This window comes from Alosa pseudoharengus, unplaced genomic scaffold (assembly GCF_046254945.1).
Source record: "Alosa pseudoharengus isolate Yale_2024_CS ecotype anadromous, Long Island Sound unplaced genomic scaffold, YU_APseudo_1.1 YU_APseudo_1.1_scf_14, whole genome shotgun sequence".
NCBI classification, from domain to species: Eukaryota; Metazoa; Chordata; class Actinopteri; order Clupeiformes; family Clupeidae; genus Alosa; species Alosa pseudoharengus.
Genome location: NW_027468609.1, coordinates 33128437 through 33146541, shown reverse-complemented (window position 1 = coordinate 33146541; position 18105 = coordinate 33128437). Strand labels below are relative to the sequence as shown.

Below are 18105 nucleotides of genomic sequence, written 5' to 3'. Positions count from 1 at the left end.
ATCGCCTATCATGATAAAGAAGTGTTTGATCAAGTAGCCTACAATCTCGATTAAAACCCAAAAAGAAAAACTACTGCAGTAGGCGAAGTCAGGCTTGCAATTTGCTTATCTGACAATGCAGGGAGAGCGGCTCTGCCAGAGACATGACAATACTGCCACCCACTTACTTCAAATGGCGTTGCAGGTCAAACGGTGTATTGAGAGTTATTAGGGGGAAACACTAACTTAACAAAGTGCATATATTTTTAGCATTTCAAATCCATATGTTAGGCCTACCTCTTCGCTGTCTTCGACTAAAGAAACACAAGACTAGCAAATTATGTTAATAAGGCTACTTGAATGGAACGTCGCTGTTTCAACATCACTCATTTGCTGAAAGGAAATGACGTAATTTGTACAATTGCATGCTTTTTGGATGTAACCGCGGTTTGCTCAGGGTACACTGGTGATCTATTTTGAGATAAATGATCATCTAACCCATTCTTAAGTAAAGTAACCTTTGTGGTAAGACAGACAGCTACTATTAACACTACTTATTTATAAAATATACCTCTGCATTGTTGCAATTTCAGACTAGGCGTAACTTGCATGTGGATAACGTTGCAGGACCACCGAGATCCTTAAAATTACCTGACGTAGATCTAGCAGACTAGTAGTGCTAGTCAAGTAACGTTAACAGTGTTATTTGAAGAGGGCTACGTTCTACTGCTAGCATTGCCTGTTTTGGTCTGCTTGTAACGGTGTTGTGACTGGAAAGTGAGTTAGCTCGCTAGTTAGCCTAGCAAAACCAAGGCAAGTTCTGATAACATTATGGCATATAACTAATTGCTAACGTAACGTAATAATTACTGTATGAACAAACCAAGTGTTGATGCTGTGATTAGCTAGCTAGCGAACGGTTTGTATACGTAAGTTAACGTAAACGTGGTGTCTTCAACTTAACGTTAGGGTTTTGAATCAGCTAATGTCACCGGTAACATGCACCGGTTATTTTAGATAACTGCTAGCAGCTATAAAGGGATTGCTGGCGTCTAGCTAAATATAATTTGGAATCGACTTACGTTACCTATCGCCAACAACTGAGTTGATATTAGCAAATACAAACTCAGACGTTAGGTTAACTATCGTAACGGTGTGTTAACGTCAGTTAGCTGACGTTAGCTGGGTTAAAGTTGATAGATCTGTGTATTAGTTAGCCTACACGTTAGAGCGTATTAGTCTTATCATTATTAACGTGTGTCTCTAGTATTTCTGTCAGTTCAGTTTATTTGGTCACTCAGTTTTTTAATCCGCTAACTAACGATGTGGCCATCAACCGTAACTTGCTAGCTAACTTATCTCGTTAAACAATGTTAACGTTATCCGTCATGTGCATGTTATGGATTCTACCCTTGATTGTATTGTGCTGGCATCTGGCTGAATGGACAATTACACTTTGCACTACTGTTGTATTCATGCTAATAACTCTTTGAGATGTTGGCCCATTGCCCTTCTAGGTGTCCGAGAGTGTGTGGACATCTGCGATTCAATGGCGGGTCCAGTAATGCAACAGCCCAGTTACTTACTGGTATGTGTTGGGTTTTTTCCCTTGACAAATGTGTCATGTCTTAGAAATATCAAGTTGGTTTATTCCTAGATGTTACTACCATGAGAACAGTGTTTTGATATTATTTTCATGGCCTCTGATTCCACAGGCCAATTTGAAAGCTGACTGGACCACAAAGCCTTTATTACAGCGTTGCCAAGAACTGGTGAAGGTGATAAATGATTACCCTGCAAAGGTGAGTAGTTTTTAAATAATCCTATGTTTTTAGCACTCTTGTCAAATACCGTATTCCTCTGTCTCAAATTTACACAACCTTCACCATAGTCATGGTCCAGGGATGTTGAATTGGGTGGCTAGCCTGTGGTTCCTTGTCACTATAAAACTTAGTCCTAGTTTTAAGTTTGTTGTGATGTCTTCCATGTTTCACCACTTTATAGTTTTCATTTTAAACATAAACATTTCATATCAGACTTTCAAACCCCCTTGACTTCTGACACAACTTCCATCTCCGGCTCTTAATAAAACACCCTGGCAGGTTCATCACTGGAAGATATATTAGTGATTTCAAGGAATGTTAAATGTCACTTTGTTTCAACACATACCAGACAGTAACAGCTGAGAAGTTCGGCAGACGCCTGTGTGTGTTCATGCTTGGCTAAGCTGGCTTAGTGCGGACTGACTGCTCTCCACGCTTTTGCTTTACTGTTGTGTCAACACCAGCCATTGTGTTGGTTACTTGCATTAGTAACATTAGATTGGTTATTGCAGAACCTAATCTAAGGTTCTATGATCTAGATCTCTTTTTTTTTCTTTTTTTTTTACAAAATTATGTTCTCTGTGTATGTGTTGACACAGTGAGACAGAGCTCATGGTGGTCTCGTTTTCTCCAAATCTGCTGCTTTTGAAGTATCATCATTGATGGGAGTCAGGTTTCTAGCTTGTCCTGACAACTACAACATTGTGGTTGCATGTTCACGGATATTTGTCTGGTGCCATCTAGGAGCTGCATCTCATCTTCCCATGGTTGGTGGAGAGCATCTTTGGCAGCTTAGATGGTGTCATTGCTGGCTGGAATCTGCGTTTTCTGCTGAGCCGCACCAATGAATATGGGATTATCATGGAATTTCTGGAACCCAAGTTTGTAATGATTTTGTAATGATGAATAAAAGATTTTAGGAACCATTGGTTCCTAACTCATCCCATTTAGACTTAGATTATTTATATATCTCTGAATGTTAATTCACAGCGGCCCAATGATGAAACTGGTGTACAAACTGCAAGCAGAGGAGTACAAGTATGAAATGCCTATCAGTTATCTGCCAGTAAGTCCTCGTGAAACGATTTTTACTATGTTACTATGTGTTTGTGTATTTACCAGATCTAATTCTATAGGATTGTTGTCTCAATTAGTGCTGCCTTTGAGCTTCACTATGCCCATCTCCACCCTTGCAGGGCCCTGTAAAAGCATCTATTCAAGAAGGCGTCCTCCCAGACAGCCCTCTCTTTCATAACAAGCTCCAGTTCCCCATGTCTGGCCTGCTGACACTCAGTATGTCTCTCAGTATCCTTAAAGCGTCCCAAACACTGAAATCAGAGTTTTAAGTCCCATAATCATTTTTTAATCTGTTTCACTGGAGTCTAGTTTATTTTTTAATGTGAACATGACATTTTATGCACATGTTGATAAAGCAGCTAGTCCATTGGATTTTCTTAACTTTCCCCAGATCCTTTTGAATACTACATGTTCAATTTTGCCTCAAGTTTACTTGCACCAAAGGTAAGAAGGCCAACATTTACACACACTCTTGCACTAAGCCAGTGCAATATTCAGCTCAATATTGTCTGTCTTGCTAAACTTTTCAAGCTGTCTGGCCCTCTTAAGATGGTTACTTGTTTTCACATGATTCTCATGTCCTCTCTATCACAGACGTATCTTTCAACGAATGGCACCCCCACAGACAATGCATACTTTGTGCTGGTGGACACCTACCTCAAATACTTCCTTCCCACAGAGGGCAATGTGCCACCATCACCGTTCTCAGATACAAGAGGCACTGTGTCGCCTCCTGCGCCAAGGTACCCTTTGGACATGGTCTTTATTACATCTCTATCCATCTCCCTGTTGTTTTCTTTAAAACAGGTTTCCCGCAGGGTCTTAAAAAGTCTAAAAAAGTCTAATATTCTGAACTTTAAATTTAAGGCCTTAAAACGCCTTAAAAACAGCCAGATTTTCGTCCGAGGTCTTACATTTCATCAAGTCAGGTCTAAAAAGGGTTTTACCCTCGTTCATTTCCAGGAACACCTGCCGCAGAAAGTTATTACAAATGAGCAAAAAAGAGTCTTTGCTAACCAGCAGAAGGCTGCCCTCAGAACGTTGGTTCGGTGTTGTAGTTCTTTCTGGGGGATGTTGGTGTTGGTACGTATGCGGTGGTAAAACTACAAATCCCTTGATAAATGCAATACCTGCCTGCGAAATACGTCTGCGTCTCCTCAGAGTTTGTTAAACTTTGGCTACGTGTGGAAAATGGGAAAGTGTACTTTCAACAAGACATGGCTAGATCACAGCGATTTCCGCTTTTGGTTACAATCGGTAGCCAGCTCCTGGTACGAGGCCCGCTGCAAACTTTGCAAAAAATATAAATAAAAATATTAAATTAGGGACGACGTCCTCCTCAATGCCTGGTCCCTCCAGTCTCCAGCGCAATATCATCGCACCTCCGTTGAACGACCTACTACACACAGTGATTAAACACCAGTCATTTAATAGTGATCTCTTTTAAGTGATGTTTCCTGATTCAGTAATCGCGAAGACGTCCTTCTCTGTTTTGTAATGCAAATAAATATGAGATTAAATCTATTGTATTTGAGGCCAAGTTTTTTTTTAGCATATTTTCATTTTGGGCATTTGGCACGTGACACGGATGTTTTTCCTTGAGCATAGGTTACTGCAAATGAGCAATTGGTTTGTAGACGTTGTTGGGGGTGGAAGGTTACTAATGTGATTGCTTTATCAGTAAATTCAATTAATGCTTTTTCAATGACTGAATTCATTTAAATGAAATTATTTTTTCAGAATTTCTTTGATTTGAATATTTCTTTGGTAATGCGTCGTGTAGGTCTTAAATTTTAATCTTTATGGTCTTAAAATGTCTTAAAAAGGTCTTAAATTTGACTTACTGAAACCTGCAAGAACCCTGTTAAAATGATTCCTATCCCTATCCTATAGCCGAGTAATTTGTGTACAGTGTATTGAGAAGGATACCCAATAATCCTTAGGTCACCCAGTGTGCCATTTGTCGGATATGGGGCACACAGCACTAGCCTTCTGAAACGGCACATTTCCCATCAGCCTTCAGTCAATGCTGACCCTGCCGCCCAGGAAATATGGCGGTCAGAGACGCTTCTACAGGTGAGTTTCTTTCATGTTCAGCAAGTTCCCTTGTGGTGTTAATGGTTCCAATTCCAATTTATAAGTATATGCAGTTCACATAAAAAGTTCACGTGTGAGTGTGTTGTGGGTGGCTTTGTCATTTTCAGGTGTTTGTAGAGCTTTGGTTGCACCACTACTCTCTTGAAATGTATCAGAAGCTGCAGTCTCCACAGGTGAAGGTAAGAGCATGAAAAAATTCTTCACCACCAGAACCTACCCCCTTGCCACCCTGCTGCATTACCCCCACTGCACGGCTGATCGGCTGAGCACTCCATAGACACACCCTTAGCCCCTTACTGCCCGAAGCTGTCCTTAAACCTCTGCACAAGCCTCCCGTCCAATCCAATACTGTGCCCTGCTGCTGACTAGATGACACCCCACACACATCAAGCACACACACTTTCACCAAGTATGGAGTTCATAGAAACATACTTGTTATCCCATTTAAGCTTTAAGTATACTCCTGCGAACGCAGCCACATTTCGCACACAGTGTGCATCACTAGGGTGAGCTATGCAGCAGCAAATGTTTTAAAGCAGTAGCTCAGGGTCAAGAGAGAACAAATGCAGTGTATGCTCTTTATGCATTTAGTGAACACTCTTCTTCCATGCCCATTTCCATTAGTGCATTTGCTCTCTGCTGCTGGAGGCCTGCTGATGAAATGAGTGCTTTGTTTATTCCATGCCTCAGTGAATCATAGCTTATTAGATGTCCAGCAGTGGTAGTTTAAAGGAACACGCCAACTTTTTGGGGAAATTCTTATTCACCATCTACCCCAGAGTAAGAAAGTGTACAAGCCCATATATTTTCTCTGTGTGCAGTGACTCAATCTGACACTCTTAAGGCCCATTCACACCAAGAACAATAACGATAAATAAATATCGTTCTCGTTAAAATGAATGACGACGTTCACACATAAACTATAATGATAACGACATGAACAACAATATCGTTTGTTCACTTTCAGAACGATTTTCAGAACGATAAAAAGCTAATAGCTAATCAGAACCCATCAAATTTTAACTGTCACATTCATTAACACAAGGAGAGACTTTGTTTATCGTTGTTCAGTGTGAACGCTTTTATCGTTATGGTTATAGTTATCGTTATCGGTGTGAATAGGCCTTTAGTCTAACATAGTTTACTTTGCATATTTCACTGGAAGTGGATTGATCCAGTTAGCCTTTAGCACCGTTTTAGCTTAAGGCTGGCTATAGGCCAGCTGGTGTAACCCACTTCCATCACATTGATTAATCTGGTGGAATTGATTAGAAGAGCCCTAGCATAATTTGGTGACACAAACGTACATGGAGGCTACATAACAGTGTTGTGCAAACGCAGACGTTTTGGAGTATACTTGAGCTGTTAGGGTTAGTGACCAGTGCCTTCTAACTGACACATACACATGCAGTACATGTGCACTGACTTATGTCTCTTCTACAAACACACCTTTGTTTTCTGAGGAACACACACACACACACATACACTGTGAACTGCTCATGCAGCAAAGCCACATGTGTGAAATGCACATAGTCTCCACTGATGTGCACCAAGTTGGCTTACACTCCATGAACTGTTGATTTTCTTTCTCCCTGTATTTGCACACTGCCTTCTTCTTGTATATATTCTGGATTACTTGCTCCATTTCTTCTTTTTGGTAAATGGGGTCATGTTAGAAAGGCGATGCATCTATGAATCACATGATTCTAGACTTCATATCAGTGACATTCAAGCCAACTAGTCAAAACTAGAACACGGGAACTTGTTTGAAGATGTTTTGGAATCACACGACACAACTTGGCTTTGATTAGTAGAGTGGCTGTCTTTTTTTTCTTTTCTGTGATCTCGTTTGATTTTGGAATCTATGGGCAAAGTGCAGAGTGAAGGGACTTCACCAATTTGGCATGTGAATTTGCTAGTAATGCTGTGGCTCGTTGTCTCCATCTCTCTCTCTCTCTCTCTCTCTCTCTCGTCCATCTTCTGGTCGATCTGTCGCTTGGTGTGTGTGTCTCTCTCTCATCCTGCTCTCTGATCATGCATGCTGTGTCTGCGTGGCTCCACGTTCTGCTTTGTGTCTGCTCTGCTGTGGTCCCCTGCTTGAGGAAGACTCTCCTCTGGCTCTCTCTGGTTCTGCAGCTTACAAGCTCCTGCCGTTTTTGACCACCCCATTCCTGCTTTGGTTCATCATGACTTGTCCAGCACCCTCATCAACAAGTACTAGTCCTAGCTTCTTGCTTGTCTTCTGCTGCTCCCTAAGTGAATATGACAAACTATGTCTTGATCTCCATTGAGCATCTTGAAGATGCGATGTGTTGCCATGGAGACTGTGAGATGCAGTAACCCCCTTTTTGATATGTAGCACATCTACCTCTGATTAAGTAGGTCTGTGACACACATTTTTCGGGGTTGGGCCTAATTAACTGGTTATTGGTTCATATTGAACTTTAGAACAGCTAAGCTTCAACATTAGGATGGTAATTTTACAAAAGCTACAACAGATTGCCCCACGGCATCAGAATATTTGGATGTTCAGCACTCATAACCAAATTTGTGACCCAATCAGACAAAATGAGTCACAAGTTGCACACAATTTTGAGATACAGGCCCAAAATGAATTTCCCTGTTTCATAGTCAAGACAAGCATAGTTATCTAAGATTCATGTGAAACTATGATGACTATAATGATTATCCATAATATTACTTGAGAGTAGGAGAGCATAGTGAGGTACAGCAGAAACTGCAATGTTCTATAGTTTATTTACAGCAGAATGCGATTGACTGGCAGATGATAGGACAGAGTTCCCCAAACATTGCCTGTCAGTACTTTGGCAACCAGAGTGTGAAATTCCCAGTTTAGAAGACTGTCTAATTTTTTTTGAACGTACGCACCGCATCTGGTGTAGCTACTTCAATTGATTATAGTGGAAGCTAATTGTTGCAGCAGACACAACCCGACGGAACGCTTCAGTTACGCGCCTGGTGTAGCTTAAGGCTTTGATTATCACGATTATTTTGGTCAAAATTGTAATCACAATTACAGATTAACGATTATTCATTTGGGGGGGGGGGTGTATTTTCAAAACATGTAAGAAATACACAGAAGTTGTGTTGTTTTCAACACATTCGTTTCAAGAGTGTAATGTTATCTTCGTGCACTAGTAGAAGCTAATAGACAAGCTGTAACATGCTGATTTCAAATTAATTTGAAAAGTAATTTGGTCGCCTCGATTGACAGTGATAATAGCAAAATAGCAAGCAGAGAATGCACTAGTTACAATTTCGGCGTGGTTCATGATGCTACCGACTGCAGGAGCATGCACAAACCCACGGATCTCACAACTGATTGAGTGGCCTGTGCACAGAGGGAGGGGCATGTCGAGTGCGGGGCTTAAAGAAGCGGCGTTAATCAGAGCTCTGTATGAGTTGAAATTGTATGTATTTCCAAAAAACCTATTTCTTCATGGAATGTGGCAAAATAATTGTTTTTTTATCGATTATACTATTTTTGTGATAGTTTGGAGCCAAAATTGAAATTAGATTAAGTGCACAGCCCTAGTGTAGCTTCCCAGTTAGAGACTTTCGTAACTACAACATACAGTAATGCCAGCGGACAGCAGCCGTGGACACTAGTGTTAGCATTCATTTATTGCAGTGCTTTAGTCACAAAGTTGATTGAGCAGGATATTTCTGCCTAGTCTTATTAGTATTGATCAAAGTACTCTTATCAAGTCCCACTCATAGATGGGGGAGAAGGCTTACTGCATCACACAACAGTTCCCATGCATTTTGTGTGGTCAGGATTGTATTTGTGTGTGTGTTGTGTGCTAACTTTTTTTTGTCCGAGTTCTGAATGTTTCTTTTCTCTTTTTGTGGATTTGCACTCTTATTATCGATCTATCCTTATTTTCCTTTTCTATTCTCATATTCATCCTCCTCCTCCTCTTCCCCCCCACTCCCTTCTTCTCTCTTCCTCTTTTCCTCCTTCCCCTTCCTCTTCCTCCATGTGTCCCCACTTCTTTACCTCTGTCCCCACCCTCCTGTGTGTTGTTGTCCTCTTCGTCGTCTTATTGTGATGGGCGTGCCCCTTCAGTTGGCGTTGCTGCAGTATCGCCTCAGTATGTCCAGCATGCCGTGCCAACCCCCTGCCCCGCCAGGCCCTGGGAGCCGCCACACCTACCAAGTACTTTAACCTTTTCATCCCTCTCCACATTTCTGCCATTGAGCGGTTTGGGAGGAGTGCTGTGTTTACAACACCGTCGCATGGGGAATATAGGTTTTTGCGTTTGAGCCTAGAGGGTAAATTGGTTTTGGAGATTTCAGATGGTGCAGAAGTGTTGCCAAGGTGTGTTTGTGTTGCCAAGGTGTGTTTCTGTTGCTAAGAAGTTACTGTTCTTTTAAGACACTCTTTCTTTTCATTCTCTTTGAAAGCATGCTTTTTTTCTGAGAGAGATGAGAGCAGATTTTTTCTTTTGGCCATTATTTTCTTTCATTTCATTTTTTTTTACTTTTAAAGTGCCACAAAATTGCCAATTATGAAGCCCTTTTCTGCCCATCAATCGAGGTTCTTATGTCAGCTTGTTATTAGCCAGTCCCAAGTTCAATAAGTTTGAAGTTGTTTTTTTTTTGGTTTGTGATGTAAAAAGGGCAAGCACACTGGTAAGATGAAGCTTATGGATCCAGTTTAATGTACACTGGTGCCCAAGACTCAAGTGATACTGTGCTCTGAAATTATGCATCTTCAGCATATTATCCAGCTCAAGTGCTACTGATGAACTTGCTCACTAAAGCCCTGTTCAGACTGCAAGCGCCTATCAACAAGTGGCCATGCTAATTTGAATAATTAATTCAGCGACTTCAGGCAAAATGATCACTAGGGGCGAAAAAAGTTGTGCAACAAAGACTAAATAATTTCAACTTTTGAGGCGATGTGTGAATCACTGTATAAACAGGGCTTAGGGGCGTGAATACTGTCAGAAGTGCTGTCAATGTGGATTTTGCTAATTCTTGTAGTTAGCTGTCGAATAGAACTATGAAAAGAAGTGATGCTGATATGATGGTTGTTGGTTTACATTTTTCAACATTGGTGAGAAATGTTTTGGTTTGTATGTGCAATTTCTTCATATAAACACTGAACACACAACACATGAAGTTAGGATTGTGCACTGCTTTGGCAATGTGCAGACATCACCCAGGTTAAATCCTCTCAGCAGTGAACATCAAAAATATAAAAGCTTATGTATTACACTTGTGCTCCTGTAGACATGAGTCTTAGGGCCTGTCCCATTTCTCCCCCCTTAAAACTTCCACTTGGTTTTGATTGCCCTCGACAGTAAAGTCCCCTCGACTAGGGAAGTGGGGGTGAAGATCTTTCCCTATGAACAATTTGGCTTGCTCGCTGAGCTTGCACGGTATCCTGGGTAATTTCATCTCAGACTTCGTTTTAAGCCTGCATCGGCCCTGGCTATATTCTGAGGGTTGATTTTAAGGGGAAAATAGCAGTCCCCCTTGCTCCCTAAAGTAATGGGACACCCTACCCCTACATGTGCACGCGCAAAAACGAGGGTTAGGGCAAAAATCTAGGGGACGGGGAGGTATTGGGATGGGCCCTCATGTGCATGTGTGTGGATGCAGGAGCCCTTCAGCCCCACGGAGGAGCACGTGCTGGTGGTGCGGCTGCTGGTCAAACACCTCCACGCCTTTTCCAACAGCCTGAAGCCTGAGCAGATCTCCTCCTCCCCTTCCACTCACTCCCACGCCAGCCCTCTGGAGGAGTTCAAGAGGTGAGCAGCGCAGCACTCCCACAGGATTTACTTCTAATTCAGCAGCGTAATGTTATCTTGTCTGTTATTACTTTTTGGCTTACTTTTAACCATCATAAAGTTTTTAACAATGTCCACTTGATTCTGTTATGGTTGTCCACTGTCAATGGTGTTCTCAAATATTCAACACAACATTCACCACATTCATTACCAGGGTGGTGGTCCAGCGGTTTGTCCAGCAGAAGCTGTACGTCTTTCTTCAGCACTGCTTTGGCCATTGGCCTTTGGATGCCTCCTTCAGAGCGGTTTGTCATCCCTCTTCCTCATGCTGATCATTCAGTGTATTGTTTTGATCATGTGATGTGTTTTTTTTTTTTATGTTCAAATTGAAACGCTTAGGGAAGGGCTAATTCCATATTTGTGAGGCATATGATTTGTTAATTGTGGTGTACAGTGAATAAGAAATGTATGTAAGAAACGTTAAGTACTGTATTTCACACTTTCACTCATTGTTGAGAAGGTATTAGAGACGTGGCTGAGCTACATCCAGCCCTGGAGATACACAGGAGAGAAGAACCAGCCAGCGGATGGACAGATCAGAAGTGTTCCAGACAAGTGGTACTTCAACTAGCTTGGCACCCCTATATTATTGTAGATATACAGTAGCTTTCAAAAGTATTCAACCTCCCCTGAAAGTCATCACCACCACCATTACAAAAGATACTTACATATATATTACACATATATTGTGATCACAAACACCATTGGAACCATAAGCAAAATGTGGCATCACACAACCTCAGATGCTTTGTGTTAAAGGTTGTCCTCAAACCCAGCTTATGGGGAAGATCTTAACAGGGAAAGTCCAAGGCTGTTCAGCCTGGGCTCTATTTTTAGATTTTTTCCATTTTCACCAGTCATAAATAGACAAATTGAGTCAAGTGTTGAGTTAGAACACGCTCAAAAGCTATATAATGGAAGCCTACTTAGCATGAGGGAAATATCGAAGTAAACTGCTTATTTTTGCCACTGACTAGACTCAAATGGCTTTTTTGTCAAAAAGTGTACTGAGGTAAGGCATTTGCCTGTGCAAAAGTGTCATTCTATAAAGTCTCTACACTTACAGAGGTAAACAGAAACTGAAAGCTTCTCCATTTTACCAAGGCACTTTAATAACATTTTTAGCCGAGTCATTGTTGAAACCATTGTTGAAGTGGTTTACTTGTTTCACTCTTATAAATTCCCTTATGATTAGACATTGATGATAAGGTTTAATCAAACAATGGGTGAAATTCCCCAGAAAACCAATATAACAAAAGTGACCAGAAGAAAAATGTTTGGACTATGGCCTTGTCTTTCTGCTACCCCCTCCCGCTGGTGCCCTAGTGCACCGTTTCTCAAACTTTGGGCTGAGGAGGAAGAGACTGCTGGTCCGTGGAGTCAAATTATGCCCAGTGCTTCTGTCACTTGTCTGATACTTTGCTGTACACTTCATCGTGGAACCACGGACTGACAGGAAAAGAAAGCAAACGTTTCCACAATCAGGAAATTGTTGCTAATTTTGTGTTATCAAACATAAAGAGACATACAATTCTGAATTTCGTGTCAATGTGGGTTGTTGGCCCTATGACCCCAAAGTCTGCCATGACCAGGCCTCAGGTCAAAGAAGTCTGAAAAAGGCTGCCGTAGTGTTTGTTACCGGTTGGGCATTTTTGTTGAAGTTCTTCAATGTCTCAAATGTGTGAAGTCAGTGTATCGACCTCAAGGTCAAGGTGAAAGCTAGCTGCCAGATTAGGATCTACTGTCATGTAACTCTCAGTGAGGCATGTAATCACCTCACCTTTCTCTCTCCTTGGCAGGGCTTCCTTCGTGCAAGAGAATCTGCTGATGTACACCAAGCTCTTCCAGGGCTTTCTGAACCGAGCAGTACGTACAGACCTGGTCATCCCCAAGAATGCTCAGATGGTCTTCAGGGTGGCCAAAGTTTTCTCTCAGCCAAACTTGGCAGACATGATCCAAAAAGGTCTGTAAAGATTCATTACGAAATATCACATCAAAGTGTTTTTAAATTGTGTGAGTTACTTTAGACTGACCCTAAACCAGAATCTGCAAGTATGCTACAGTATGTGACATGTAAAAGGCAAATCTAACCAAGCCACTGGGATGTGAGGCTTATAAGATGCACAGTTCCCACAGCATGTGTTATCATCCAGGCAATCTGTAGCCTTACCCCTCAGTTGATTTTTGGGAAGAAAAAAACAAATAGTTTTCCTGCATATACACAGATAAAGCTGCGTTATTTTTAGGCCTTGTTCTCTGACTGGTACAAACAGACTGTTCTTCTCATTCTTCTTCTCCCTTCAGCTGAGCAGCTGTTCCTGGAGCCAGAACTGCTCCACCACCGGCAACACCGGGTCTTCCTCACGCCGTCGCACGGTGGCAGCTTCCTGTCGTCCCGCCAGCCCGTCACCACCGACGCCGTCTTCAAGGTGAAGAGCCACGTGTACAGCCTGGAGGGCCAGGACTGCCAGTACAAGCAGATGTTTGGCAACGACTTACGGGGCACGGTGAGTGAAGAGTGTCAGAGAGATGATGTGCCATTGGCTGGCAGCTTCAGACATATCAGTTGGAAGGCTCTCATTGAAGCCATTAGATTCTAAATTTTTGAAGTCGGTATGAGTTTCTTCTGTGGAATAAGATACTAGGACATAGATGGATAATATATATATGGACGTTTTGAATTTCAAAGGGAATGGTGTGACTATGACAAAAGACCACACTCTGAACACAAAGACCTCTTGTCCTGAGCCTCATAGTCATTTTATTTTTTCATACCTGCGTCAGGTGCTTAAGCTGGTCCAGATCATCGCTCAAGCTCGGCAAACGGCCAAGAGAATATCAGATCACTCAGCCGAGGTGGCTGCCAACAACTCGTTCATGTCCTGGTTTGGCATGGGCTCATCTGAGCTCAACAACTCGCTTGGTGGGAGCGCGTTGGATGACATGGGTGGCGAGTGCGTCAAGAAGACCCATGAATTCCTGGACAAGGCACTGGACTCCCTGTGCCAAATCTTCAGAGTAAGTCAGTGTGATAACTGCTATACGTTTGTTTGTTGTTGTCCTCCAGTTCTTACAGAGCATAGGTAGACCATTCAAATGGTGTGTGTGTGTGTGTCCACCCACCCCCGCTTATTCATGTAGCGCCAATTACAATTCCCGGTGCTTTACAAAGCCTTAACCCCCTTAAGCGAACATGACGGGGAGCTAGGAAAAAGTCCCTTTCATGAAGATGTTAATGATTCCATTCGTTTTTATACTTGTCAATTGGCTAGCACACAATATGCATTTAAGATGTATCATAATCAGAGTAGAAAGCGTGCATAACTCTTACATGGGAAAAAGGACAGCTGTAAACAAATAGTCTCTGTAAGTGGATGAGGTGGAAAGACTATGAGCATCCCATAATGGGTGATGGTCTGAGGAAGAAAAGGGACAAAGAGGATCCATTATATGCGTAGATGTACAGTAATCATGGTGTGTGTTGTATTGGATATCATTCTGAAGGGTTGTTGATGAGATGCATGTTCACATGAATGATGTAGTGTTTCATCTTGTAGCTGAATGCCGGGCAGCTGACGCAGGTTATGGCCAATGTAGCTTCAACAGAAGATGACATGGGGTCAAAACAGATACCTGACTGCATTCTAGGAGAGAATGGACCCATACTGACAGACACTGGCAGGATGCAGGTGAGCCATTAATTAAGGGACAATGTATTGTCCGCCGGTAATTATCAGAAAATAAGTCCCAACAGGGAGAAGAGAACCCTGACGCGCAGCGGAGGGGTTTTGCTTCGACCTGAAGGGACTTATTTTCTGATAATTACCGGCGGACAATACATTATCCCGCTTATTACACGGCTATTTGCCAAAACGAGAAAAGAAACCTAACACAATGAATCTTTAAAAATGATTTTGCTACCGTTTCGTGTCTTCCGCCACACAGATAGAACTTGACAGTTTCAGGTGTTGCGTGGCAATGTCTTACTAGCTTACTTTCCCTTTCAATGAAATTCCATTGCAATAAGCGAACGGAATTCTTGCGGAGGGATATGAAAGACGTTAATCAACCCGTTGCCATTGACAGCGGTGATTATATACTTTGCCGGTGATTTATATAGATTTAACATAGGCCCGACCGTTGGGAAGGCCCATTCATGTGAATGGAACTTTCTGCAGCACTCTGAAGAGCCGTGTAGTAAATAAAGATTATCCCCCCTCTTCACTACACACATTTCTGCTCCCTTTAAAAGTTGTTTGCGCTGCTATATCACGATAGAATAGATTATCATCTGTCCTGCCTGCCACATCACATTGGCATTTATGGCATCATATTAATCACACCCAATGTATTTCTTCTGATTCAGTGCCTGTTTTACATAATTTTGAATGTATTATAATTCTAAGAGGCTTAAGTACTATTATATTAATATTTAGCTTTATTTAATAATTGGCCTCATGCGTACTGTAACAAATATAACCATGTTGAACCTTACCTTGCCTCTTGAATTGTTAGTTTTCTTTTAACAGAAAACTTGTCATGACTCGACATACAATTTTGTGGGCAGGAATATTTTGTTTGTACAGTGATTCCAACCCCCATTCTCTGTCACAGATAATCAACGGTCTCCGCAGATTTGACATTGAATACCATGGGGATCCAGAACTTCAGCCAATCAGGAGCTTTGAAAATGCCTTTCTTGTACGCGTCCTCTACCAGGTGTCCTCTTTTATAAACAATAGGGTAGGTATTCCACTGGATATATTGTGTCAAGGTCATGGAATGTGTTGAAACTGATAGGTTCTAGTTTTGTGTGATAGCTGAACAATATTTCCTGCTCACTCTAAAGGCCATGTGTGTGTCTGTCTGCAGTGTTTTATTGCTGAATTAGATGAACTGGATATCATATGTTTATCAAAAGCTACCAGAGTTTATGTTTAATACATACAGAGACTTGAGCTCACTCTCTTGTGGAAAGTGATTTGATGATCATTTGAAAGGAATAGAACCGAAATCGGATGTAGTTTTAACTTTTGTCCACATTCTTTATGAACTGCAGTTTGGCGACCACATGGCAGCGTTGTGCTCGCGGCCCGATTTCCTGGGCTGTGTCGGACGTCACTACCTGACCAGCGCCCCAGTCTCACGCCGCAGCCCAACGACGCGGCGTAGCCTGGAGCGCCACACGCGGCCGCGGCTCAGCCTGCGCGGACTGGGCAGCTACCGCACACTGCTCTCGGCCCTGCTCCTCTATCTGCTGGCTGCCCTGTTCGCCTTCGGCCCACTCTCCAGCACAGCCCTCATCCTCGTGGTTGGCCTGATCTATGAACTGCTCACTCATCTGCTGGGGCAGAAACTGAAGTCCCAATAAACGGCAAAGTGTTTTTTTGTATGTAAATAGAGTTTGAGACATTAACTGGACTGCCATACCCTGCACTACCGTGAGTGTCAGGGTCTAGACCAGTATGAGAATCTAGAGTTGTAATTTATTGGGCTGGGATTTAGATCTACCAGAGGGATAATGTGAGATGTACCGAAACTTTGGTCTTGTACAGTTTATTTTAGTTAAAAGGAAAGTCAGTGAAGGCCTTTATAAACCACCTCTTATAATAAAACCAAATAAGTAGTTCTGGTCATTTTAGTTAGTTTTTTAATCAAGTAAAGAGTGTAAATCAGTTTTGCACAAAGGAGCTCATGGCTAATTGATGTAAATTTAAGTCCCAGTATCAGTTCTAGTTGCATTTGTTGCTATATTCTAAAGCCTTGACTGTTGACTGCCAAAATTTGCACTCTCGATTTTTATAAACAAAGTGAAAGAACTTTTTGTGAATGTTTGTTTTTGTGAGTGTTTGTTAAAACAAAAGAATTGTGGCACTCCTGCCTAACTTGTGTAGCACCCTGTAGTTTTTAGTCTGGTGGACAGCCCATAGAGCCCCATTGTGGACCCGGAAATGTTGAGTACACCAAAGTTTTATGATGGAAATATATAGTATTGGTTCCCAGCATGCAGAGACTGCCGGATGCTAATTTGCATATGTTGGGCAATTTGTGTAATTGAGCTAATTAGCATAAATTAGCATAATAGCCTATATTGATCATATTATAAGAGCTGCTTGGCCAAAATGGACAATGTTAGTATGTTTTTAGGGGTTACTGGAGATGCTGAGTCCATATCTGACATTTTCAAGATTCAAAATCACTATTTAAACTTAGTTTGGTCACACTGAGTTTTTTGGTACAATTTAGACAGATTTTTGGAGGATAGGGCTGTAGCGATATACAGTAGGGCTGTAACGATACACCAACCTAACAATTCGATTCGTATCACGATTTTTGACCCATGGTTTGATACAAACCTCGATTTTTCTTTTTTTGGATGGGGGGGCTAGAGATTTCAATAGCCTACCTTAGAATACCAGAGGATTACAATGTAATATATCTGTATTATTTTATATCTTGATATAAAAAGAGAGAATACTGAATGTCTGATATTTATGACAGCACACTTTATGCAGATTAGCCTATAGCTTAGGCCTACTATTTCAATTACAACTCTACCACATTCAGCTGTCTGGTTGAAGCCTGGAAATATTGTAAACAAAGTAGCATAGTTGGCTAGCTTATCCTAGTCTACTGATTGGACTGTTCAGTTTCCTCATGTGTGTTTAAGGTAATACTGTTCTCCTTGGGACAAGCCTTTTGGGAACGTTGGTATTGAGATGATCATTCAGTTCTCCCAGAATCCCCAGCGCGAAACATCGTGGGAATCTCAAGCACAGTCCAGCACGCTGGCGTTGCACAGCTCCCCCAACAAGCCATTGCCATCCTCGGCGCGGGCGTTCCCACATTCAGTCCAGCAATTAGTCTCTGGCACTGCCACACAGCAGGTGGGGTGCACACACCGCAAGAGCCCTACTCACTCTGGGGAACCACAACCACCAGCGGCCCAATGCGGGGCGTGCTAGCAGTCACCTGGTCTGTCGCCTCTCGTCCCCAGCTCCCTTCAGAGAATGCCCTCAGGTCGCACTTTCGCAGTGTGCACCACTGCAACATTCCTCCAACACCTGGCGGGGCCTAGCCTCCACTGCCACAGACTCCCCGACGCTGAGCACCGTAACTGGCACTGCACCTCAGATGCTCCACTCCGTCGTCTCACCAGTCGGGGCAGCAGACTCCAGTTCCATCGCAGCCGGACCACGCTGCACACAGCTACAGCTACCGACGTTGGCGTCCCTCCTCTGCTGCCTTGTCGCAGAGCTGTCCTCTGCTGTTCCGGCCACTCCACACCACCACGATCGCACCAAGGCCTA

The 18105-nt window shown here is 42.4% G+C and overlaps 1 protein-coding gene across 5 annotated transcripts; it reads left to right on the top strand.

The window, feature by feature from the left end:
* Positions 1 to 414: 414 nt before the first annotated feature.
* On the top strand, positions 415 to 16608 carry smpd4 (sphingomyelin phosphodiesterase 4). Of its 5 annotated transcripts, none has more exons than XM_076284750.1 (20): positions 415 to 504; positions 1497 to 1567; positions 1695 to 1781; positions 2547 to 2683; positions 2793 to 2868; positions 2999 to 3095; positions 3271 to 3323; positions 3474 to 3622; positions 4823 to 4955; positions 5084 to 5155; positions 9067 to 9156; positions 10608 to 10756; positions 10950 to 11040; positions 11256 to 11353; positions 12595 to 12758; positions 13100 to 13302; positions 13580 to 13813; positions 14353 to 14484; positions 15410 to 15538; positions 15855 to 16608. In XM_076284750.1, exons 2-20 carry the CDS (start codon positions 1529 to 1531, stop codon positions 16164 to 16166), a joined length of 2445 nt encoding a protein of 814 aa, XP_076140865.1. In that variant the 5' UTR covers positions 415 to 504; positions 1497 to 1528; the 3' UTR covers positions 16167 to 16608. The 5 variants fall into 5 exon arrangements, with proteins under 5 accessions (XP_076140865.1, XP_076140862.1, XP_076140867.1 ...); XM_076284747.1 differs by having other exon boundaries at positions 2999 to 3107; XM_076284749.1 differs by lacking the exon at positions 415 to 504 and adding an exon at positions 684 to 792 and having other exon boundaries at positions 2999 to 3107.
* Positions 16609 to 18105: the final 1497 nt, after the last annotated feature.

Bases quoted from the DNA above. Each gene is read 5' to 3' on its own strand.
- smpd4 (XM_076284747.1), top strand. From the start codon at position 1,529: ATGGCGGGTCCAGTAATGCAACAGCCCAGTTACTTACTG. The intron at 11,041-11,255 runs GTTTGTCATCCC...ATTGTTGAGAAG, and splicing joins TGGATGCCTCCTTCAGAGCG to GTATTAGAGACGTGGCTGAG. The intron at 12,759-13,099 runs GTCTGTAAAGAT...TTCTCCCTTCAG, and splicing joins GGCAGACATGATCCAAAAAG to CTGAGCAGCTGTTCCTGGAG.